General features: G+C 43.7%; 1 protein-coding gene across 1 annotated transcript in view; it reads right to left on the bottom strand.

The window, feature by feature from the left end:
• Positions 1 to 27,209, bottom strand: part of gli3 (GLI family zinc finger 3) — a 138,578-nt gene that overhangs the window by 43,396 nt on the left and 67,973 nt on the right. The window contains exon 5 of the mRNA XM_048971884.1: positions 3,178 to 3,383. Within this exon, the coding sequence (XP_048827841.1) occupies positions 3,178 to 3,383 (206 nt within the window). The remainder of the gene's footprint in view (positions 1 to 3,177; positions 3,384 to 27,209) is intronic.

Raw genomic sequence — 27,209 nt, forward strand, 5'->3', positions numbered from 1 at the left:
TGCATAGATTACATACCATCCAAAGTGACACACAGTTTTCAGAGAAAGCAGTATCAGGCAATAGATGGGGTTAAGGGCCTTCCTCAAGTCATTCTGCGAGGATTTAAGTCAGCAACCTTCCAATGACACGCACAGTGATCTAAGTCTCTCAGCCTCTCACAAACCCTGCGATGGGTAATATAGAAGCCTTACACTGATTGATCATTTTACGCTTAGTGAGACAGAAATCTACATTAGTTATCACCTATTTAACAACAGAACAATATTTTCTCTGTCATGGTGAATTATCACTTTTCAACGGCTAGTAACAGAGCAACAGCCCTCACAATGTAATATGACTTTTATGCTACTGTGATTTTAGGAAAGTTAAACCAAAAATGTTTTCACAGCAGATTAAACATTTTAATCCTTGTGTGCATAGTGGTTGGTGTCAGAATTCCGTTTTTGGTGCAATGTTTTCCTTTTACATTTATTTCTTTGGCAGACAGCATTGTCCAAAGCGACACAGAAGGGTAGATCAGGGAATGGTGTTACATGCCATCAGTGGTGGGGCTTTTGCAAGTAAACCACTCTGGCAGCCGTGGGATTTGAACCAGCAACCTTCTCGTTGAGTCACACCCCACTCTGACTTTACTCTGCTACCCATTTAAAAAAAACTTTAATTGTCCACCCCCAGGGGCGGCATGGTGGCGCAGTGGTTAGCACTGTTGCCTCACACATCTGGGACCCGGGTTCAAGTCTCTGCCTGGGTTACATGTGTGTGGAGTTTGCATGTTCTCCCCATGTCGTCGTGGGGTTTCCTCCAGGTACTCCGGTTTCCCCCCACAGTCCAAAAACATGCTGAGGCTAATTGGAGTTGCTAAATTGCCCGTAGGTGTGCATGTGTGAGTGAATGGTGTGTGAATGTGCCCTGTGTTGGGCTGGCCCCCTATCCTGGGTTGTTCCCTGCCTCGTGCCCATTGCTTCCGGGATAGGCTCCGGACCCCCCGCGACCCAGTAGGATAAGCGGTTTGGAAAATGGATGGATGGATGGATGGATGTCCGCCCCCATCACTGACAATATAGAAACTTGTCAACAGAGCCCATAAAACTTGAATAGAGTCCAAAATGTTAACTTCAACCTGGAGGTGGGTCAAAGCCTGGTGAGTCTCTTCCTGTACGTAGACGAGGGCTACAAAGAGAGAGTGCAGAGGAGTGTGTCGCCGAAAGATACGTTATTTATTTTACAGCAGCAGGACAGAGAAACAGAAAGGAGCTAAATAATTTCGCATTGCCACTGTTCCCATGGGCCGGGCGGCGGTGGCGGGCGGCGGCGCGGCTGTAATTCATCCCGCCGCGGCTCTCGTCCTTCGTTTATAATCTATCTCCCCGGACATGTTTACCTTACCATTTCTTATTCATACATTTCTTCGGGGTTTGGCAGGACTGTGTCTGTGTGCCATTCGGCCCACTTTGAAGAATAACCCGCAAGCCATCGCTTTAGCTGGGGGGGGGGGGCTGATCTGAATGGAGGGCTTTCTGGGGACAGGGGTGTGTGTGTGTGTGTGGGGGGGGGGGGGGGGGTGGGGGTTGAATCGCTTCATTAGATCAGGTTCTATGAAGCTATGAAGCTGCGCCAGAGGAACCCCCCCCATGCTTCAACAAGGACCACCTCACCCCACTTGGCCTACAGCCACCCCCACCTCTTCCCCTTCAATCTGAAAAATTCACCTAACAACAACTGGTGTGGGCCCGTCCCGGCCCGGGACACAAAGCAGGGGCCCGAGTGCAGCCATTACGGGTCCTCTGCCTCCATGGGGCCACTTCTGGGGCGTTTCCAGACACTTAAAATACTTCCTGAGAGTTTTGTCCCCACTGTTTGTATTAGCTCACTTCTGCAAAGGCATTGCCCTATATAAGGAGAATCTGCCCTTTCTGCACAGTATAAACATATTAATTACATCTGGGAGGCGGGGGGCAGCGAGGCGGATATAGACGACTATATGTTATATTTTAAACAAGAGCTGTTGTACGTTTCACAGCTGCTTATCCCTTTAAATCTCTTAGCGGTGGAATGCAGTCTTAAAATGGAAGGTCGAACCTCTGGAACAGGGAAAAAAAAATTCCATTTTAATAATGGAGTCCCAGCGGCTTGGGTGGTGTTCATCATCTGGATTTATTCCTGAGCTCTCGGTTAAACGCCCCTGCTCGTATGATGCTCTCCTTGTCCCTTCCAGCAGAAAGTTTCCTCCCTGTGCTTATTCAAGGTGTAAACACACATGCCCGGATAAAAATGTAGCACTGGATCCAACTTAGATGTACTCCTACATGGTAGGAGATGTTTGAAGCATTAGCCAGTCAGTCCCAATATTCCAAATGTTTTTTAGGCCTAGAGAAATCCACGTAAATTAATAAAACTATAGAATCATCGAGATGAAGTATTTTTTTTCTCAACACAGACTTGCGTGAATTAACACTGATACAGCACAAGCTCACAATCACATTAAATGTGCGGCTCATCAGATGGGCAAATTTTATTGGTTGACATCTTAGGAGATGAACAATCACGGCTTGGTTTAGATCAGACTGCAGAGAGCCGCTGGGGAACTAGCCCAGGTGAGGTGGGGGCTCCCACATAATTGAGTAATCATAGCTCCCAGTCTCAATTAAGTCTGCCGGCAGAGAGCTCATTTGGCAAAGGGGCCGCCAAGGCTTGTTTAAGCAAACGAAATCCCCTGGCCCCCTCTGATCGATTGCTCAAGCCAGGCCTCCCCGGGGCTCCCCTGGCCCCCACCCCAACCTCTACTCGTGACCCCTGAAGCTGGCTTCTCTTGAACCCTGTCTGGATCATGTCCGGCCATGGCCTCAAGAGACCTTGACGGAGAAGTGAAGGCCATGACCAGTGACCTCAGAAATAACACATGTGCTCCTCGGGCTTCCCCACACATGAGGGGTGAAAGGCTGTGGTCTGCCTTTGATCCTTCAGAACCTGCTTCTGACTGTCCCTCTTCTGCCTGCCGAATGTGCAGTTCGTTATTTGTGCATTTGCTTGACATTCCAGGACCTCTGTAACTTAAAACCAATTATTAATCATATTAGGTTTGACCAAATATCTGAACTAAAACTGAACTGTCTCAAGCTGGTAAGGGGACTCTTGGAAAATGCCGTGGGCTCAAGTAGGAACCCTGGAGCACTCACCGTCAGCTTGGCTCAGTCCCCGGGGTGCGGCGATCATTGAGAGCGAGGGACTGCCGTGCAAGGTGCGAATGTAGTCCATGTAGGGGTTGATGTATGGGTGTGGCGGATTGAACGGAGACTCCGCACCCACTGAGGGGTTCCGGTGGGGTGAGATTCGGATGAGCGAGATGTCTGAGAACGCTGGGCTTCCAGCCAGTGCAGGTGGCCTAGAATAACAAACAGAATAATACACCAAATGATTCTGCTTATATGTAGTTAGTTTTGTGTGTCACTTACCCAGTGCAACACACAATTTTTACCGATTTAAAAAGCTGGATTTTACTGGAGGTTTTCATTCACATTAACTCTCGGCAGTATGACAGCTAAGCCTCTCCCCAGACATCTACAAGTAACGTTGGGGTTCGAAGGGCAATTCCTGGTATCCATTAAAATGTACTATTCCAGCTTCGCTTCGAGTTTGGCCTTGGCCGACTCTGGAACAACTTGAAATCATGTGACCTACCACACGCTATGATTTGAAAGTGGCTAATGTACTTTTCAGAAAACTGTAGTCTAGAACCGCAGAAGGCCTGGAACACAGTGATGAGAGATACAAATGTGCAAAGAACAAGACCATATTTTCTGGCTACAGGGGGTTTTGGGGCCCGAAGTCTAATCATGTCACTCTCTATCCTGCCTCAGAATAGAGATTCCCAAGGAGATTTATAGCTCCACTTTTAAGTCCGAAACTTTTTCCAGAGATCAAAGGGTGATTCTATCACTATGTCTTTTAGGGAACAGGCTGATGTGATTTTCATAGCTACCCATCATTTTCTAATGTAAGATATATTAACTATACATGGGTATGTGTGTTAGGCAGTGAAAGCAGGCAATAATGATCTATTGTACCAGATCCATTGTACGAAAATTATATCAAACTGGGCCTTTACTTAGGGCTGTAGTCTCTCTGCAAGGCCATATAGAAATCAGTTTGTCTTCAATAGTTTTCAGACTGCTACAGTTAAAGAAAAAAGTTTTAAAACCTGTGCTATTTTAATCATATGACAAGCCAAAACACGCTTATAATGATGACCTGGTGGATAAAAATGTTCTCAAAAGGCGTTGAGAAATCCCAGGTGTACTCAATCGATTAAAACGTAATGGATGCTAGGCCAAGCCAATCGATCTGCTCCTAGCCTCATCGGTAAGAGGCAAAATCACTCAGCAGGGAGCCAGTGCAAGAGAGAGAAAGTTCAAGCATGAATTTGGCTTGAAGTGACCTTGAGTGAGACCTCGGGGACAGCAATGGCCCAATTATGCCCCCAGCTCTTCCCTAGAGGTGCCACGATGCCCCACTTCCATCTCAGCCCCACAATTAAACATCCCCACACGTAATGTGGAACCAAGACAGCAAACTGCACACACGCAAAAAATGTACAGAACCTTTCAGCAGTTGTTCATTAAAGTCTTCCTTGATCCCTAAGAGTTTCACCCCATTTTTTTTTGTTTACTGGAAGCCCCAAGATTCAGCTTCTCTTCACTTTTACAGACGCACACTGCAAAACCTTTCCCCCTAAATAAGCTGAAAAGCAGATCCCCCCAGTGTGCTTTTACGCGTCGTGCCCGTGGGAATCTGCTGTGGCTGTCATTCCGGTCCACCCAAGGTTTTCCGGGTCAGCGGGTGGTCCATTGAGTCAGAATGTGGGAGATGAGGCACCAGCATCCCCTAAGGCCGGAATTCTGGGCCCAAATTCCTAGGTTTAGTACCCATCATTACTACAGTACATATAAAATGCAAGATTTTCACTCGTTCCCGCTTCCCCTTCCATATATGAATGAACTGCATTTTAAGCACACTGGCATCCAAAGACACAGTTAAAATTCAAGTTAAAATTTGCATACCTGCAATGTGAGAAGCTAAGAGCAAGAAGAGAGTATGATTTCATGTTAAAAGGATTCAAGCATAAAGGGATTATCTGAAAAAGAAAACACTGATGACTGATGATGTTGATTGAAACCTTGTTTTCAAACTTCATCTAGGAAAGCGGTAAGAACAGGAATATTAGTGACTGGCACCAGACACCAATCAAGTTTTGTGCTACATTAAAATTTCATCTGAATTCTTGATACATTCATAAACATTTATACAAAGGTAACTGTTTAAAACACTGCGGCGGTAGATTAAACTGACGAGCAAACCTAGTTTCGTAAATGCAGACTTTCTTTTGGGCTTGCAATATATAGCATTTTTATGAGAATATGCCTCAGTCTTACGGTAATATACAGGAAACATTCCAAACACTGGCACGTTTGAGACGGCATTTCATCCCCAGTGTCTCAGAGGACCCCAAAACCACTGATGCACATTAATCCACATCACAGACGAGGGGAGCCCAGGCTGGGAAGGTTCTGTATCGGTTACAGCTGATTTAAGGGTTGTGCCAAATCATGCCCCGGGGAGCTCCATCCCTTCTGGTTCACTGGGATCCGCAGCAGGCGGGAACAAGCTCCGCCCATCATGTTTACAATCCCACCTCCCCTCCTGAACAGCTATATCCCAAGGTCGCGATCTAAAGGAAAACATAACATGTCCTTTTGGCCATATGGAAGCGATTTACTGCAGAACGGCCCTTCCTGTTGGCTTTAGTGCTACGGCGTTTCTCCAGCTCTTAAAGACGACACGTGATCGCATGAAACCGTCTGCGGGGCTCCGACTGCATTGTGATTTTTGATGGGAGGAAATTATACGTCTATGCCTTTAGCTAAATATACAACAATGGGCACTTTCTGGTGCAACAGAAGAAAAAAAATGACTCGCGACATAAACATGTGCAGATTTTGCACATGCCCGAAGAATCATCTTAAAGCATATTAAGAGCTCCAGTAAAAGCGAGTGTCTTGATAACTTTAAGACCTGACACCTGTGATCTCTGAGGAGCCAGAAGGAGAAGAACCAAAAGTAGAAATGTATATCTGGAATGAAGATCCAAACACTGACAATAATTTCAGGTGGGGAACCATCCAAACATCCAAATCCCCATGCCCTCTAAGATACAGAAGCGGAGCGGGATTTTGCTCTGATCGGCAGGAGCTGAAGGTTCACAGTGCACAAACACACACACAAATCATATTATTCCAAAAAAATATTTACTTGTGTGATTTCACTGAAGAATCTGAAGAGCAAATTTCCAAAACACTCCGTTTTTGTTATTTTTGTTGTAAGATCACCAATGACCTAAAGTCAGGTTTGGGGAACCTAAACTCTCTCAGTCCTCGTGTATTCTAAAGAAGAACTCGCATCACATTTTCAAAACTCAGTAGGTCCACAGAAATTTTCCTCAAAAACTCACCCTGTTTACTAAGTGAGTTTTTGCTATTTGCTCATTTATTCAGGTTAGTTAAAGGATTATATATGCATGTAAAGTGTTCTGGGGTAAAAGGTAGAGAAAGGCACTTTGTAAAAATGAGCAGAATTAAGTGGAAGACAACAGTGAGTAGCACTGTTGTCTCAGAGGGGTCGGGGATTCAAACCCGTTGTGTGTGGGGTTTGCATGTTCTCCCCATTTTGGGTTGGTACTCTGGTTTCATCCCACACTACTAAAGCACGCAGTTAGGGTGACTGGTGTATGTTTTCTATGAAGGATTGCAATTCTGTCCATGGTGCCCCCAGTCTTGTGCCCTGTGTTGTCCAGGACAGGCTCCAGGCCCATGCATCCCTGTAAGCGGTCCGCAGATGGATGGAATGATGAAAACAATGTATCAGACTGACATCTCCTGAGTTTTACAGTGACAGGTCTGATCCCTTAGCTGCTCCGGCTACCTGCCGCTTTGGGTACGAAACATGGGCCTGAGCCAGGGGCCCGAGTCAGGCAGACTGGCAGGACCGCTGGCCTGCCCTCGCCACTCCCAGTCAGGAGAGAACAGCCTCTTGCCGGAAGATGCAGCGGCGCTTTAAGCTTCCTCTGTTTCTGAGATCAAAGATAGAGAGAGGGAGAGGTGTGTGTGGGGGGGGGGGGGGCGTGGGCGGATTGGGGGAGCTGCCTGAGTGAAGGAGTGTTTCAGCGGATCTGTGTGAAAAGAACGTGTTTGTGTGTATGACAGTGTGTCTGCATATGAGTGTGTTTCTCAGCCAACTGCCTGAAAGTCTCAATAGAATCATCTACGGCCCTCAGGCTCGGCGACGAAGGGAGAACGAGGCATTTCCACGGTCTTTCCATAGCATCCGGATTCCTCCCTGATGGATGCCTCGCACAATGGCTGCTGTCAAACCTCGATTTGCCTGGACACACTACAGGTCAAAGCCCTTAACCCTCTGGGGTAGAGTGCATCATCGGCGATCTTTTTTGTGTATTTCAGTTCATAACTCGCTGAAATCACAAATGAAATCCATAACCTGTCTTATTTTCAAAACGACCATTGTCGGAAGTATTAAAGTTTTTGAAATGAGGTTAAATGGGCAAAAAAGTAAACCATGTCACCTTACTTTGTTTTACCTGCATCGGGGGCGTGTACTGCCGGCCTCACCTGAAGATCGCTATTCACATTCTAAATGGGCGCATTACCGCGTATTCAAATCGCATTCACATGGTAATTTGATGAACAATGCAATGGTGAAACGCGATCTAGATACATCCCCATCAGCACCATAAAAGGTGGGGGATGTGGCCAGGTGTGAATGGCTCATGCATACACAGGAAAGTCGCTACATATTCAATGGGAGGAGCCAGAAATAGTAACATGAGTTAGGTTTTTCTTATTTATTTTTCCAACTGAATGTTGTAACTACACCATTTAGTCATCTTCATGTACCCAAGACTTTGGTGATCAGATATCTGGGATCAAAACAAGCGGCCACCATTGCTTACTATGCACTTTTATAATGTTTCTGCAAGTGTTCCAAACTGCATTTTGCAATGTCTATACTTTCATGTCAAATTACAAACTTCACATGAATCTGACATATTTACAAAGTACACAAAGATTAAGATGAGTTTAATGCCAAAACAAATATATGAGAAATTGTTTATTTGCCATGAATTAAATTTATGATACTGAATGAAATGTGTGATCATGCCCCAGTAAGTGAACGTGTATTCCCTGCCCCTAGACCCCAGAGGGTTAGGGTGCCCTAGACAACCTTCACCGCCGGCGCCCCCCCCTCCCCCCCATCAGAGACACAGTGATATCAGTTCACTAAGTCGGTGCCCCCTCACTAGATGCCACCTATGTTAACTGCCACTGCTTGAGTGTGAGATCAACACTGCTGCAGATGGTCTGAGCTGAGAACCAGCCACAGCGAACAATCAGAAGCAGAGAGGTACACATTAAACAGCCCCTTGCAAAAGAAGGTTTAACGTTCCACTCTGTTCACAGGCAGACATAAAATGGCCTGATTATAAAGTTAACCGGGCTTAGCCACTAATTCTGACGCTTTCCAGATAATATGGATCTCGTTCATTTTAAAATTAGTTTTTAATTTTCCTTAGCTGTGCGCACAGACATTATTAGAGTGGTGGTCAGAGTCAGCGTAACAGAAATTTTTTATAAGGAGTGTGTGCGTCTTGTGTATTTTCAACTCGAGCAAATTAAAATAGCGAAAAGCAAAATCAGGGGCCTGTATCACAAAATTAGCAAGATAGCAAATTTAAGTTACCTGAGTTTAACTAGACTTTATCTTTGTTCACTTGCATTTAGCCCAGACTACCTTAAATCCGACAAGTTATCTTGCTAGCCCAAAAATCCAGCTTTGTAATACAGACACCAGGACAGGAAAATGAAAAAATAAAAAAATAAATAAATAAATGTAAATCTCGAATGATTCTCACTTTTTAAATTTTTTATTCTGTCCAATGGTGAGGCAGAGCTGTCTGGGGAAAGTAACGACACAGAAATGGAAGCATATTGTGATGCTTCTGCTTCGCAGGCTTTTCGCTCCAACGATAATTTGAATTAACTGTCACGTCGAGTATTTATTGTTCAAAGTCCGTGTGTGCTATAAAACAAAACCAATCCTTTCCAACCCTCAGATAAGGTTTTATCGCCAATCGTGTTCTTGCAGGGAAAATAATTCAAATGGAGGCTGCTTGATATTTGTGCCTGCCTTCACAATTTACAACAACATGGGGACTTTACATAATCATTTCATAATTAATTTATTTCAACGCGGACGTGATGAGTAAAAAAAAAGCTGTTTCAAACAGAACATTTCAATATGAAAATGGCAAACATCAAACAAGCAGATAAACAATCTATCCAATTAAGCAGTGCTGCAGTAATCGGCTCAGACATATTTCTTCTCGCTGCATGGTTCTCCATATGCAAACGTACGAGCGCATTCACGTGTTGATGGAAATGTGTGTAGGTGTAATTACCGCCGGCGAAAGACGCAGTTCATCCTGGGTATTCCCACAAGACAATCCAGGGGCGCCATACAGTCCGAATGGTGAGTGTGTACGCTTCTAAAGCATATGCTAGAGAGTGGGTTCGCAAAACGGGTAATCCCTAATTCCGGTGCATATGCCTTACGCTTAAAGAGGCTGAGCACTGGGTCATCCCATTCCCCTAATCGGAGCGGTGCTGCTGTAATTTCAGATTTCTCCAGCTGTGCTCCGATAATTTAACTTTTCTTCTTTTCTGGATAAAATCAGAGGCATCTGATCACAGAAATCCTTCATCAGACTCTGTAAATTCCTTGGCGGATCGAGGTCAAGGCTTCAGAGTGCTAGGTTAACAAAATCTCAGGCTGCACAAATAGTGACATATGCAATATGCTGCCACATCGTTATCAATATCTGTATCTTTGCATGATCTGTCTCTGTACCTGTATTCCTGTACAATACCAGAAGTGGGTGTAGTTTATGCCAGAATTCCTGTCAAATTTTCTAACATAATATTCCCTGGTAATGCAATTGTTGTATCTTAACTAAGTTTTACGAACTATCTGCCCCCCCAACCAGGGGATATTAAATTTGAAAGATTCAGTTTTGCATTAGAGATAGAAACTTTTTACAGTAAAGCTAAATAGGACATCCTTCAGTTGAAGGGAATAGTTTTAAACTCCAGTGATGCAGCATTCACGTTTGTTGATTTTAACGTTATTGCAGTTTGCTAAGAAAATATGACTTAGTACTGCACAACAGTAATTACATAACAGCAATACAAGAAAAAATGTATTTTTTCCCCATATTTAGACTTTTTGTAATGGAAGTAATTTAACACATACAGCTAAAAATCACAGGTTTAGGGTTTGCATGGAGTTCGAAAGAAATCTGCCTATGACACTGACACCCCCCCCCCAGGGACGGATTATGGACCGGGCCAGCAGGGCCGCTGCCCAGGGGCCCTTGGGGTGCAGGGGGCCCGTGGGGCCCCTACCCCAAAACAATTTGCAACGCTTATCAACAATGTATTTTCGTTTGTCTATTTTAGAGGGCCTACATTCTTTGATCCTCTGCCTACAAGGGCCCCTGACCCTATAGGGAGGGCGTTTGGCTGCCAAGGGCCCTTGAATTGTGGTGGTTGTGGTGGTGGTGCTGGTGGTGGTGGTGGGGGGGGGGCCTCGCGAACATTTTGCCCAGGGGCCCACACAACCCATAATCCATCCCTGCCCCCCCCCCATCTGAGCTTCCTAGAGTGACACCCAAGAAGGGTCAACTCTCAGCCCCCTGTCTGCTGTGCACTATCGCTACATCCTATAAAACACATTTACCTAAAACTGCCACCAAAAATCTTTAGCATATTTTTTTAACAAGTGCCAAGCTGCCTGTGTGTTTCCACTAACAGAGCTTACATGCATGAATTAGTATTAATTAATTGAATTAGTATTAACGTTGGACCAGGTTAATTAGGTTATATCGGCATCTGCTTAGCATACCACAGTGGACACGTACAACCTGCTCTAGGGCAGACCATGTTTTCATAGACAAGCCAGTGACTGCGGCAGCCCAGGCAGCGAAACGTCGGGGCCCGGGGTGTCAGTTGCGCAGCTTAACTCCTTTGGCCCTTCCAGGGATTTTCCACTGGACGTGGCATGTGAACTGTGTTTGAGCCTGACACACATGCAGGTTCCCCGGTGTGTCACTGCTGAATGGTGAGGACACGGGGAAAAAGATACAAAAAGACAAACTGGTAGAATGGTAGCTCTTCGAAAAACTTCCAGGATCTGAAAAGGATGCCTCCACTGCAGTGTCCCCCCCCCCCCCCCCCTCCCCTTGATAAACTTGTTCCCTCTCGAGGTAGACAGCACCTCCGCAGATAACATACAGCAGTCTCTCGGGTCCTGCTCGCTGCGGCTGGAGATCATCCAAGGTTTACGGAGCGGCTGAATACCGAGCCGATCCAGCTGCGCTCCGGCTTTACCGTTCAATCGGCCTCTGTTCCAAAACATGGCGAAATACAAAACAACCCGCAAAATAAATAAAACGGTACGCATGAACGCCTCGACGCCTAAGAAAGCAACATTTCACTGCGCAGCTCACCGCATGGCATGGCCCTTTTAGCAAGGAAATGCAGCGCGGGGCTCTGCAGAGGCTGCCTGTGAAATTATTTCCGCCAAGCAATTAAGTGTCATTTCGACGATGCAGATAAGCATGTCCGGGAAATCAGACCGGGAATGGGGGTGGAGGGCTGCGTGAAAACATGAGAATGAAATTAGCCTAAATGAGACTGTACTTTGGCAATTTAACAGAGTATCGGAAACACGACCATTCCTTATGGTAAACACGTGTCCAGATAAACAGCTAGACTGGATTTTCACTTCTTTCTTTCATTTAAATCTAAGCATGAGGGGCTAAAAGTAATAAAAAAGAAAACAACAATAAATAGTAATTACACAGTTTAAAAATGTGAAGCGGTGTATCGTCTATTTAATTTGAATATATTATTGCTCTACTAATGCTATTCTTCGTAGCGGCTGCGATTAATCAGTTTGCATCACTTGTTACAGCGCTAGTTAGCTCCCGGCAATGGGGACACATTTATAGCAAGGAACTATGTACAAAAGAGTTAAACTTCTAATGGACAAAGAAAGGATACAGTATCATCTAGCTCAACCTCTTGTGAAGTCACTAGTTTTTTTGCTGTTGTGTCACCTGCAGCTAGGTAGAGAATTAGCTTCCGAGTTCGGGGCGCCTTGGTGAGCACCTTGGTGACCCTCTCTGGTCTTTAGCGAACCTCTGAAGGTTGAGTCAAGCGTAGCGTGAACAACATACATCACAGGTGTTGGAGATAAAAGGAACGGGGGTCACCCTCTTGGGAATGGAACAACCATATAAACCAGCTTAAGAGTCCTGATCGAGAACCGCCCCCCGATCATATTCCATTATTAATCTCACCATGTAGCGAAACAAGTTCCTGTAAATGCTGTGAGCAGAATTAGCTAGCTCCAAGCACCAACATCCCCCAAAAGGAGCACCCCAAACACTGCAGCCGAGGCATTCACAAAAATGTGTCCAACTGAAGTTCTTTGACTTTTTTAGCCCTTAGCTTTATAGTTTTCAAAAGAAATCATCTCTCCAATCAGTTTTTAATTCGAAACATTTGCGTTATTTGAATATGATGAAAGAACATGATGTCCTTGATTTGATTCAGAATGCCTTAGCAGCAGAAAAGGTAGTAGACGACACACACAGAAAGCACAATGCATTTCGACTTAAAAAAAAATAGATCAGGTTTTCTTTTCCTAATATCTGAGTGGTATAGATGAGAAAATGAGGCTAGATAGTGTTAAGTCACAGGCTGCGAGTAACAAGACTTAGCCTACTTTATTACTGCTATTTCATCCATCTTGTTGAACTAATAAAATGTCATATTTCTTTCCTTGATATTAATCACAAAATCAGTGCACGACAGGGGCTTTGGCGCAGGGCAGGCTGTTCACTGTTTTCGTAATCACACCAGATTGGTGTTGGAGAGTAAGGAGATGTTGGTTTTACAAAACCACTGATGGAGGTGAATGCTGTAGTTTGGAGATGGAAAGACTACCAGCCATCGGTATAGGAATAAAAACACAAACGGGCCGAGGACTGAGCCTTGTAGCAGATTCTCTTTCTTTTAAAGCCATGACTTATACCTTGGTATTTGGTTTCTCCTTTGTATAGTTCAATATGGCTCTGTTCGTAACAGGGGTAGCAGGGTATCCAACCATAAAATCTAGCCATAAAAACTCACTCCTCAAACCTGTCAATCTAGGCAGAAACAACGTTTGACACACTAATATATAAGGACAGTAAGACAGGAAAATATACTGACAGATGTGAAGACACACAAATCATTAAATACATCATCAATCAAGCTAGTTTGCTAAGCTTGCTAAGCTATTTTTAAATTACATCAATTCAGAGGAGGTAAATCAACTCTTTAATAGGATCAAATTGAGTGTGTCCATGGTGCAGAATCCTCTGGCATTTTTTGTTCCACATTTTAACTTAGCTGAGATTGGTAGCATGTTGCATCGCTCCCCCTTGGATGTATTCAGTAAGAACTGTACAGAAGGACCCCATCTTGATGCCAGAGGTATCATGGGAAAAGGGGGAGGGGTTAAAGTAATACCTATTACACTGTTTCGGCGTTTGTCTTAATCTGGACTCTTCTGTGTCTCAGCAAAAAAAGATGTATTGTGCGTGCATGTGGTACGCCTACACTACTGGTCAAAAGTTGAGGCAGACCATGGGATTTTACTATTTTTCCATTTATTTCATAAACTGCAGATTTTCTACTCTTGTTAAGCACTGGAAAGTTGTGTGAACACCTATAAATGAGAAAGTTTAGTCAAATAAAACAAGTTTCCTTTATAACATGGAAAGAGTATGTAACAGTGCATGTCTGACATCATATTAACTGGTTGTGTGATGATGGCATAGTCAAATTCTAGGCTGTCCTTTAATTTTAACGCACTAGTTAACTGTTTCATCCCATGAAACAGAGCAGTATTTAATGTCCCTTGTAGAAAGGATGCCTTGAATTTTCTCTGCTGTTATAACTGCTAGAGGAGGTTACTTTGATGAATGAAAGATATTACATTTTACTTCTAATAAAGATATGGTGAACATATTTTAAATGTATTTGTTAGCAAAGAATATGGAGTATATTTTTTATAAATGTTGAGTATCATGCAAAATATAAAATGCTGAGTGGCATGCAAATGTAAAAAATCTCAGTGTGTGCAAAAACGTTTGACTGGTAGCGTACATAGACACTTCCAACTAGACAGCCCAGTCTTTTTTTATTTTCAAATCATTATCATATAAACTGATATGTTGTATAAAATTATGTATACAACTAGTGGGGTTTCCATTGACCTAGAATTTGAATATGCTAAGTGAAAAATCATTAATGGAAACACTTGAATTTCAAAAAAATATATAATGCCACAAAGTTTCAGCATTTACCTGATTTGGTTTTTGTAGTAATTTGACAGAAACAGGATATGCGAATTAGCAGATATGTAGGACATGACGTCGAGCTTCTACCTCATGCAAAGCCCACTCCATGTTGGAGTACAAGGCATGGATTTTTATCTCACAGCATGATAAATGGCATGTATTATTCGCATGACATCCATTAATGGAAACAGAGCGTATTGGCAATTTCACTTTGTCAACTTACAGAAAATTCACTTATCATTTGTACAAAAACTTCAATGGAAACATAGCTACTACAGTCTCATATCTCCACTGCTGGCGATTAAAATTCTCAGCCCGGCAGTGTGTGTGAAGTTTGCATGTTCTTGCCATGTTAGTCCAGGTTTCCTGTGTGTATTCTGGATTCCTCCAGCTGATCAAAAACACCCAGTTAGGCGAGTAGAGGCTCTGTCTTGTGCATGGTGTGTGCGGACGTTACATGGGATCCGTGGCAACCTGTCCAGGGTGTCCCCTGCCTTGTTCCCTGTGTTTCCTGGGACCGACTCTTGATTCCCTGTGATCCTGTACTGGATAAGGCGTATGATGGATGCAAGGATAAAACCACATACATTTTGAATCGCCAATGCCTCTCGTGTTGTAGATAAAAATGCCTTGTCTCTCGAGTTAAATAATATCATCAATAGATAATAAAATCAGATAAGAATTGTCACAGGAAAAACACAAAAGGCTATTCTCGACACCACCGGGACTGTGTCTGGAAACCAAAACAGGATGAGCAAAGTCACTAAAAATGATTTTGGAAAGTGCAAGAATGCAAAGATGAGGAGACAAAGAATTAATCTTGCAAATGGAAATTCACCTCTCAAGGAAGTTTCACAAACGTAGCCATTTAATGTTTTAATGCACGGGTGGAATCTCCCCCGCCCCCCCATATACCCAAAACTCGAAGAGAAGTCAAAGAGGAATACAGAAAAGTTTTTTGGCGAAGACCAGAGAAGATTTATGACCTGGTTCTCTTAATCGTGTTACTTGCTGTAACTGTTCCCCTGAGTGGGTTTGGGGGCCAGGAATAATGGAAAGTACACACTTCCTCCTCCTGCTCTGCCCCCCCCACCCCCCCACTATACCTGCAGAGGCCAGTGGCCACAGACATTTACAAGTACAGCTAAAAATGTTGGGTGCACTCCCCGCTTTCATATGGTGAGAACAACCCTTTCTTTACCTTACTTTACCTGTCTTTAAATACATCTTATAGCGGAAAAAAATTAAATACAGAATGTTAGAAATACTAAGCACCTGTTATTTAAATTAAATTTGTTAAACCTTCTGTAACATGAGGAAGTAAGCCAGTATATCTGAAGATGAGGTATTGTTTAAAAAGTAAGAGTTAATTTATAATACTGCTGGAATAATATGGTGTAAGTCATCATTAGAGAGACTTTTACAATGGTGAGAAATTCATGGAAAGTAGATATCTTCCAGAAATACAGAAATACAAAGAAAAAACATCTTATAAAATCTTTGTAGACAGATATATAGATGTGTATACAAGTACATTTAAAAAGGTGCTTTTACAAATGCATATCTTTTGATTACTGAAAATACAAGGATATATTAAAAAAACTAACTGGTGCAACACATTCAAGATTTTGTCAAGCACTTATTTACCCTGCTCAGAGCGTCATGTTTGCATTTGCGTTTAAATAAGACTTTTTAGTTCAATCCTATTTTTCTGTGGCATCCTAAATCACACACCCTGTGACTGAACTGTACTCTAAATGGCACACAGTGTCGTTAGTTGGTGGGCAGTGTTTTCGGTGGGGAGGCATTTAGTAGCATAATTAGCAGGAGGAGTAGCTGGCTGATCTGACAGCTCTACACTGAGCCCAGGGCCCTGTGCCCTGCAGCAGGGAACCGGCAGAGAGGCCTGGGAGCACAGATCACAACTCGTTTGCATGTTAGCACCATTAATGTAGCCAGACACTTTAATAATTTTTCTGTTGATATTATGCAAGGTGTATAAATGTTTAAAAGCCAAACTGAAAGACAAATGTTTACATTTAACCTGATGCCAAGTAAAAAGTGAAAGATCAAAAACTGGCAAACATATTTGATATGACATAAGTTTGGGTGTCATTCTATAAGGCAGCAGATAAAATGCTTGGTTAAATTAAAACTGCTACCAAATATTGTTCACTTGGTACCAAGCTTCAAATATATCTTTTTTTATCTTATTTTACATCAGTCAAAAAGGGAAACAGTGAAACTAAAAATGTTCTATGGAGGTGTTTAAGGAAAGATAAATGACTATGAACCAAACCTTTTCCACATTTTATAACAACATGAATAACTAATGATCAAGGAGTGACTGGCAAGTAATATTCTTTTGCCAAAATGACATTTACTGAACATTTTTATTATTATTTCTTTTTAAATCGTGACATAATCGATTTTTCTATTCTGACAGCTCGATTAACTTATTAACCTAAGGGAGATTAGCAAGTTGCCACCTTTTGGCTTCACACACACACACACACACACACACACGCACACACACACACACACACACACACAGAGTTGCTGTTGGTTGCTACTTTCTCTGGTTTTCACTGGTTATTCTACCCCCTTTTGATAGATGAGAGGCCGAGCTATAGAAATGGTGATGTAATGCACATTATTCTAGAATTGTGATGTAAATAATCATTGTTTTTAGATTTAGAAACACAAATGAAAATAATAAAAAAAAAAGAAATCTAACACATTTCAGAAAAAACTTAGAGAAAAAATGTTTCCATAAAATAAACTTCAGTATTATATACAAGTTTTTTTTCATCGAATGTATAAAATAGTAAAAAACATTTATTCCTTGAAGTTAATATAGAAATTTTATTCCTGTTATTATGATACAAATGCATTGTGTTCTGGCTGCAGGATTTAACTATGAGTCTGCTCTCCATTTCATAATATTTCATCATTTGGTTCAGTAAATATTTTATACCAACTTTAAAATGGTATTTTTATACAATCTAAATTAAACAGCACATTTTTATAAGTGTGCAATTATAAAGGAGACCCAGAAGGATTTTTTTTTCTATTATTCTGTGGTGTCAAAGTCTTTATTGAGACCAAGATCTGGTCAAAATTTGTACGTTTCTCCCAATCTGAATAAACAGAAGTGAGGAATCTTCAAAGGGAAGCTTCTGATGCAGCGTTCGGGAACCCTGAACTGACCCAGACCCGCAGGATGGGGGGGGCAGTACTGACACACGCAGAAAAACAGCATCCATGTGTTTGACCAAACGTCGCAAGTTGTCAACTGAATGTGACAAGCGCTTGTCTGTGTTCTTTCCCTACACCGTATATACTTACATATGACGCCTCGCTTCTGCTTAACTTCTACTTCAGGTACACTGTAACTTAAAACAATGAATTACACAACCAAAAGTCCCATAATGGAAACTGTACCAAACAAACAAAATAAAAAATTAAGTAAACAGAAAAACCGAAAAATTTTAAATGAATGCTGCCTGTACATAATCTGCTAATTATGCTCATTCTTGCCGTACAATGTACTGACGTAACGCTTTCCGATTTACATTATTTTGTTCTGGGGAATTTAGCCAGTCACCCATTATGAGAAAAATAAATGTGACTCTCATGTGTCTATATGTCACTGAAGAGTATTGCTGCATTAAACCTGCGCTTTTTAACCTGCGTTCCACTGACCAAATGTTCTCACCTCATCCTCACTGGCAGCTTAGGGACCTGACAGCTTTTGGAGGTGGGGGGGGGGGGGGGGTCTTTTCAAAGAGGATATAACCCTCCAGCTGTGCTGGAATCTTCAGACACTCTCCACACCAAAAAAAAAAAAAAACGAAACCAAACCCCCCCCCTCCAATTCCCCGATCCTTCCATCACTGACAACAAGTGAAGGTATTCCGCACAAACTATCAGGGATCGTCGGGCGATTTACGGGGGGAAAGTTGACTTACCGACAGGGGCTATGATGTTCAGAGTATTACAGGAGAGAGAGAGAGAGAGAAAAGGTTTACCTTGGCCCTCATTTATAGTTCTGCCTGAGTATTTATCTCTATTCTCTCTAAATCCCGAAATTGCTTAGGAAAAAGAGAGCGAGAGAGAGAGAGAGCGAGAGAGAGAGAGAGAGAAAGAGAGATACTTGCTTTCGCATGTTTCAAAGCCTGAGCTCTAACTTTTTTTTCCTTGTGGAAATTGAAGAGGCTTTATGTCAAATACAGCTAAAGTCTGCCTCACCATATCAAACGACGCTGTGCGAAAATTACTGTGCCGATGATAAGACCTCTAGATAGAGGCGGGGGGGGGCGGGGGGGGGGTGTAAGGGGGGGCGACTACTGAAAGGAAGTGACTCTACTCAATTTATACTGCAAAATTGGTATGACTGAATATTTTTCATTCAGGTGACTGATACCATCGGCGGGCCTGCAATGCAGATAAATAAAGGGGCCTTCTGTCAAAAATAAACACCATTAATCACAGCGCCTTGTGACCGCCTGTCCTTTGACAGCCGGGAAAGAAAACGCATTAAAACCAGGAGCGGCTGGGGTGTAGGGGTGGGGGGTGGGGGTGTTTTACAAGTGGTGGGTGACCCATGCGACCGCTCGGTGCTGCTTGCGGAATGTGCCGGAGAGCCAGCCGTCTGCATGGCCCCAGCTCCACATCCCTCGGGCTGCTTTGTGACTGCCGGCTCATTCGGTGTTCGGAACGACGATCTGAGGTGATCTGGGAAGGCCGACGTTCCCACTGATCACATTTAATCACAGTAAGATCTTTAAAACAATCCCTTCTTATAAAGCAGCAGCAAAGCACTTACACATATCACGAGAGAGTTTCACAGATAGAATTGCATAATTAAAGGACTATTAAAGTGTACCCTGACTTTTCCTATTGGTTTATTGTTCATGCATACCTTTGAAATAGATCTCCCTTTTAAAATTGGTAAAAAAAAAATATCTCCACTTGGTAACTTATTTCACAGATTAGACAACTTTTTCTAAACAACTGAGTCTTTTTCTGTAACTATAGATTGTGCGTAAATAAAAATGTTTACTTCCTCATGGAGAGGAATCCTGGATACTTTTCTTCTATATGTATTACTTTACTGCCCTGAAAGAAGAGTTCTTGAAAAACAACATTTTGTCTTTTCAAGAGTATTGGGATACAGATCTTTAAAAACTATATTTTTGATCAATTTTGATCAGTGTAAGAACGATGGAGAATTAGGTAGGGTCTATTTGTGACCTTGTAATGGATAGATGGATGATAGATTGGATGAATGGATGGATGGATGGGTGGATATGTTACAACAGCAAATCACTATAAATGCACCATTGATTCTCATGAGCTTTCAGAAATCAAAGAACCAGCAGAACATGGGGAAAAGTGTCAGGTGTTTCCCCATGCATGTGCGTGTGTGCATGTGTGTCAGGTCATGCTCCAGACAAATTGGGCGTTTGAGCTCAGAGATTCCACGCTAAAGCAACAGCATCCACCACCTGGTGAGGCTACAGCAGCTTATCTCGCTCAAACCTCCAGAGCCCGAAAGCAGGCAGCCGGGCCCTTGCCAGAGTGTGGGGAGAGTGGGGGGGTTCCCTAGGCCGCGGGGCACAGAGACATCGGAACAAAAGCCCACTACGCGTAAAGGGCGCTATGGCGTTTAGCGGGAATGCGCAGGATGCGTGAAGAAACAAAGACCACGGACTGCTCTTCAAACAAGACCCCTAACAAGTGTACGTATCAAGGCTTTCTGCTAGTCATCTGCCTTTGTGTCAAGAGTCTTGTGGCGCCAGGCCTGAGCGGCGAGCGCAAAGCCTGCCATCTGGATGGGGCGGCATGTGAAGGAAGCCACCGTCACCGGGGCGATAAGGCCCCCGTCTTTATGCTAAGCGGCGGGAGGACTGTGTGTGCACGGCAATCGGCTTCCTGACAACAGTTTATGTAAATAGCATAGCTACACAGAATACACCTACTAAAAGAATTCGTCATAGGCCAGAGTTGGGGGGAGGGTGACAGTACTCAAAAACATTGCACGACATTTATGTTATGGAGTTTATTGTCAACAACATAACTCTCAGGTAAATGCATCACTTAACAATCTAAATAATGAGACACTTTAATTTTATTTTCTCCCAGCAAAATAAAAAGGTTGCAGTAGCAGTGTGTAGCTCAGTGGGTTAAGGCCCCTGTGGTCAGAAGGCTGTGGGCTCGAATATCAGACCCGGCAGAGTCTCCAAGTGCGGCCCTTAACCCCCAGTGACCTCAGCTTACTCACAGACGTACGTCAATAAATAACATGGAAATGTAGCAAATAAGATAAGAGGACATGCATATTTAAACACTATTCTTTAAGAGCAACAGGACAAGCGTGATGATGATACGACTTCCTCTCTGACTGAGCCTGTAGAGAGCAGACTGCAGTACAGCCCTGCAGAACATCTCAGCATCAAGGTGCAGCAAAGGCTGGACCTGGAAATTCATTTTACAAACTCAGGGCCTTTCCTATGCCTGTCTGAAGAACCTAAGCCGGATCATTACACGCTTCTCTTCTCCACGTCATGTCTGCCTCTTTTACGAGGCAATAACCTAACTATGAGCTTTTTTCTTAACCACAGCTACTCTTAAACGACTTTTGGGCAACTTCGTACGTTTACAGGTTTATAAGAGACTGAAACAGGGCGGCTAGTCAAGGCCTGAGAAACAGGCCAGCAGTACTTCCTCTGATAAGGAACCACAGCCATCAGCAGGTGGACCCAATAAAGCAGTTACTGGGACTGAGACATGATCCTATTGGTCAGCTGAGTCACATGGTTGATGAACCTTATCAAAGCGGCAGGGTGGAGAGAGACAGTGGGACTTTAATGGTCCAACAGAAGACATCTGAAGGTAACTGTATCTGTAGCTATCATCAAAGATATTCTCTTAAAACACAAATAAACAAAACAGAATATAAGTAATATAAAAATATGATTTTTTTTCTTTAATATTTATTTAGCAATTTTATTCATTATTCTTGCAATTTTTTTGTAGTCATGTACCCAAGAGAATCTCACCAGAAATAATTCTGGTTATTCCAGTATACTTGTATAGTACTGCACAGATTTGGTACTATGACTGTATATTAAAGATTTTAATTTCTATCAGCACTCCAGCTACTTCAAGCAGCCAAAGTGGTTAACATGTTAACTCTGAATGGGGGTCTAGAGCACATTGTGTCACTCTTGTTTAGAATGGCCTCTGGCATTCTGGGTAAACGGGGTAAACTCCACCACGAGCAGGATAATTGACTCCAGACGGATTCCTACATTTGTGCGCGTCCGTCGCTGGGCGACTGGGACCAGTGGCACCACCAGAGAGGGCTTTTGTTTCCAATGCAGGCCGGCTGTCGGCGAAGGAGCCGGGGATGAAAGGAGACATCCCCCCCCATACCCCTCCACCCACACCCCCAAAGCCGGTCCTGCACAATGAAGTTGGCAGCCGAAGACAAGGGTACCGATCAAAGACCCTCAGAGCCGCTGCGTAATTGGTGCATTGCCGAGCATTTTTTCTTTCTAGGGACGAAACATTTCTCCTTCTAAGAGGAGCAGCCGAGACCCGAGTATGACCACGCATGCCCCCCCCCCCCCCCCCAAGTAGCTGAGAGCTGAAGCATCAGCCAGAATCCCTGCAAATGGCCTCAGTCAGCAGCCTGGACTTCCAAGATGCTTGAATAAAGGTTAAAGAGCTGCTCCTGTGGCTAAAAGAACCAGCACAAGCTGTTGGACCCTTGAGTTGTGATTTTGATTCTAACTGCTTTTATGAACAAGCAGCAATGCAAAAAGATAATAATAAGAGGGGGAGGAGGAGGAAGAAGAAGAAGAACAGGAACCCTACTGATATAATTCCAATTGCTGAATAAAATCTGAGTCTCTCCTCTCCCTCACTGGTTACATGACTGCTGAACCTAAGCTAAACTCCCAGTTTTCCTGCCGCCGTCAGTTTACATGACCTCACAGTCATGCCCCAATGGAGCCCTCCCCTCCTCAGAACCGGGAGGTCATCCTCCTGCTCTCCAAGCCTCCTTCCACCTCCCCTGCCTCATACATGCCCTCCTGCAGTTAAGAGAAGGGTTAGCATTAAGATAAAGACTCGCAGTATATTACAGTAATTGTGTCTTGTTTCTATCTATCTATCTATCTATCTATCTATCTATCTATCTATCTATCTATCTATCTATCTATCACGGGCAGTTCTAGGATTTCTTTAAGGTGGGCGGGGCATAGGAGAGGCCTTATCATTGGCCAATCATATGTTTTGAATCAGTGAATGACAGGGGAGGAGGCACTCTAGGGGCCAGTCAGTTTTCAGCCATTTCCAGTGCCCCTGTGGCCCCGCCCCTATATAAACCACTTCTATATATCTATATATATCTATCTATCATCACCATCTCCTCTGTCTGATGTTCCACATGTATGTAGAGGGTTCAAAGTATTTACCTTTGCCTTGCCAGCGTGATTTTTTTCTTAAAGGGAGGATGGCACCAGGTTTCGTCTCGTCATGCAAGTTTAACAACCATTAGCATCGTGCTACGCTGCCATTGTCACAATGCTAAAGGAAACCAACTCCAGTTTAAACCAATGAGCCCCGTTAGCATCATTTGGATAGCGACGGATGCGACAGTGCGTGGTGCAGCTAGCACGTCTCTGGAACATTATTATTACAGAACTGTGAGTCTAGGCTCCCCGCCATTAGCGTTCAGGAACACAGGGCCCTGTCGTGTATGTAGCCGACCGATTTTCCTGCCCAGTAATTGCCCTTTCCTCCAGCCTAATAGGGGCCGCGTCCAAAAAAACAAAGGACAGTTAATTTGCGATTTCCTGCGCTCATTCGGAGGCAAATTAAGTGTCAAACAGCTAATATGAAGCATATTTCATTTTACGGGCTTTTAATTTAATTCCGAACGCCGCACGCCATTCGTAGCGGTGGAGCGGCTCTCCTCTGAACAAAAGTCAGCATAATAAATAAACATGTTTCAATTAGACTTCTCCGCATAATAGGATGTGATTTTTTTTCTCTTTTTTTTCTCGCTTGGCCGCTCGGATTGCCGCTTCCGAAGGCATCAATATCAGCGCGGAGAACGAGGTCGCAATCACTGTTTTCTCCGGACGTAAATGCCCAGTTTTTGCTCTAATGTGCGGAGCCATTGCAGCCGGGACCCAGATTGATTGCAGCGCCGCGGGTCAGAAAGGACCGTAATTACGAGTCATAATGAGGGACCGCGCTTTGCGAAGTGCAGCGATAATATCACATGTGTACTTAGGCATATATTTAAGGGCGTTAATAACGATTAATCCAGCTCACCGGGGAGAATGTCTTAAAACAATTTGATTTTTCTCTGTATACCCCACCAGCCACCCCCATCTCCCCGACTGACGCCACATCCCACAGACAGACCCATGAAAACCTGACAGCACTTTCCAGCTGTTGCAGAGACTCTAGCTTTGAGTGAGTCTCGTTTAGGATCCCAACCCAGATTAAGAAGGAAATTTGCCCTAAACTGAGCTTCGAATCTCCCCATAGTCTCTCTCGGCACTGATACATCATAAAATAGAATATTTGGACAAGATTCTAAGTACTATTAACGGAATTCCCCTCTGATAAAATAACGCATATAATGCATATAATAAGACATAAGTCTGTACTAGATCAAGTTTGCTTTACATGCAGTCAGCTCCTAAGCAAACACGTAAGCTGCATCTTATGCAGATTCTATCTCTGCTGCATCACTTGCGTATGTAAACACTAAAGGTCTGTTTGTCTACAACTGTGTAATTTGCGGCTGATTGCTATCTCTTGTCACCACTAAACCGCTCATAGTATGTGAATCGTGCTTGAGGCTGTGGATGGTGTGTGTGCCCTGCAATGGAGCTGCCATCCCATCCTGGGCGTTCTCTTACCCGGCGCCGCCTCAAATTGCCCCCAGAAAGACGGATGCCTGGCTGGATGTGTGGATGGGTGGATTGTCAGTTGCTGTACTTACCGTCTTGTATTTATTGCCTTTGTGTTTAGTTGGCACTATGGCCTGCAGGAAGCAAGTAAGTGAGGATTTCATTTTACTACATACAGATTACAGCAAAACCTTGAAGCATTGAAACCTTTAATTCTGTTATAACACTTAGTAATGGACCTGTGTAATCATATTCTTTCACCTTTACAGGTAAAGGTCTGGTGGCAAAACAGTAATGTGCCCGTTACTGGAGTTTGGTGGCACGTCTAATATGAGCAAAACACAGTGGTGTCACACACCTGCCTACGCACAGGCAAGACTTTGTGGGGCTGCATTTACTGTTATCATACACAGCACTATATATACAGTATATATAAACTCCTGTGTCCACCCCCCTGTTTTGTACTGTCTTGTGTTTTTGCATCTCCCCCAGGCATTGTGGTCGTATGGTGCACTGTGGACTTATTTAATGCCACTTTATAACTGTATGAGGATGGTGTGACAATAAATACCACTTTATTATTATTATTATTATTATTATTATTATTATTATCACCGTCTGTTTCACTGGGGCCTTGGGGTAACACAATTTCCTGCCACTGTATACCTGTATATGGTTGGTGTGACAATAAAGACCACTTTATTATTATTATTATTATTATTATTATTATCACCGTCTGTTTCACTGGGGCCTTGGGGTAACACTATTTCCTGCCACTGTATACCTGTATATGGTTGGTGTGACAATGAGGCCCACTGGACTTGACTTAAGTGACAGATGAGCAGGAACGTTACTCACCATTAAGCAGATCCCTTCAGCACTCATAACCAAGGCGGACTCAGCACGCACTGCGAGCCGCTCGCACATCAGGCAGTTAACATCGCGGGGCTTCGTGCCATAACGGCTCCGCTGTCGGGCCGGGAATCGAGGCGTACAGCGTAATAGTCTGAGGAAAGAGCAGCGCCTGGCCAACACGACTTCAACTTTAATTTAATTCATGGGCTGCCTGCCGCCGTCCTGCCTGTAAATTTCCGCGAGGCTCTCGTGGCCGATAACGGCGCGGGCTGTTTGTTTAAGACGTGTCCCTCTCCCGTGTTTGGCCCATTATCTGCGCATAAGCGGGGTGTTAAATTATATTTGCCATTTTGTTTGCAGTGACACCGGGCATCAATCAACCCCCTTTTTATTTTCTCCAGCTCCGCACCCCCCGTCCCTTTAACACAAAGCCCCAAACCCAACTGATGCCCCCTCCTCCCCGCCCCCACCCCTGCACGCAGCCAGAGATGCGGGGACCCGCATAAAAAATTCATTACGGTTAGCAGCGGTCGGGAGGAGAGATATGACACTGAGCTGGAGGACATAATGATGAAGAATATCGAACATAATGTGGCCAAAGTAGCTGCTCCATCCAATTTGTCCCTCGTAAGCGGTGATCGCTCTCTTCCCCCCTCGGATTTCCTGCAAGGGCAGCCGAGCAGGAGCCTGCAGGTCCTCACAGTGGGTGCAGACGGTGTCCACAACCGCACTAAGGCAAAACACTGTAACTGCATCTTGTATCAAAATTGAGTTATGATCGAAATCGGGACTCTTAATCTCTGTTTAATCTCGTGGCAAAATATCTTACTTCCACCGTGCTTGGTTTTGAATAAGTACATTATCATTAACCTACCTACTACACATCCGGGTGGAGAGTCAACTCTGCATCCCTTTTTCTCAGTTTCAGTGTCAGCGTAGTTGCTGTTATTTTTGCCTTTGTAGGGAAGTAAGGATCTGCAGGCCATGGGATTCCTGCTAACTGGGAGGGGCCCCCGGAGACCCAGAGGCACACGTGACATCTACAGGGTTGATGGGTACGTGAGTCGAGCTTTTCCATCATTAGGCTGATGTCAGCAGGTGAGAAAAACGTGATTTCTCAGATGGTTCACACACAGCCATCAGCGAGTCAGCTCTGCCCTGGTCTTTCCTCTTTTATTATTTTTTTGCAGAAGCTTTCGTCCAAATCGACATATAAGTGAGGATCAGAAGGCAGGGTCAGCCAGTCTCTGAAGTAATCAGGATTAAGGGCCTCGCTCAAGGGCACGACAGTAAAATCACTCTGCCGACCCCAGGACTTGAACCTGCAAGTTAACTGATTTTAGGCACAAAGCTACCCCATTAACTGCAGACATATTTGATATATTTTCAAATCCAGATGCCACCTGCCTCGTATATCTATTTCCTTGTTTAGACCCCAGCCTGATCGTGACCCAGAACTGAATAAGCTGTAATGTAACATACCAGATGGACGTTCACTATAATGTTTGCAGATGACAAGTTATTGAAAAGCACATATTGTCTGAGCATCCTGCATCCCAGCACTAGACTGAAATGGTGGATTATTCCTTCTGTAACTGACAGTCTAACTGGTTTGTTCCATACCTAGAGTGAAGCCAGGACAGTAGTAAGGATATATAAATATTAAATCCACTAGCCATCCATCAGTCCTCCTTCATCCAGTCTCTTGTCCTGCTCGCAGTAAAGCAGCCATTTTGAAAATTGTAGATCATTGATTAATTTCCTCTTTGTTCAAGAATTTGGCAAATGAAATAAAGCTTTGGCTACGAGAATTAGTCAAAATGCCATCCTCTGTCCTGTGTCCGTTTAACCAGACAAACACCGTGACTCGGAACACCCT

The sequence above is a fragment of the Brienomyrus brachyistius genome, chromosome 1, assembly GCF_023856365.1.
Source record: "Brienomyrus brachyistius isolate T26 chromosome 1, BBRACH_0.4, whole genome shotgun sequence".
Classification (NCBI taxonomy): domain Eukaryota; kingdom Metazoa; phylum Chordata; class Actinopteri; order Osteoglossiformes; family Mormyridae; genus Brienomyrus; species Brienomyrus brachyistius.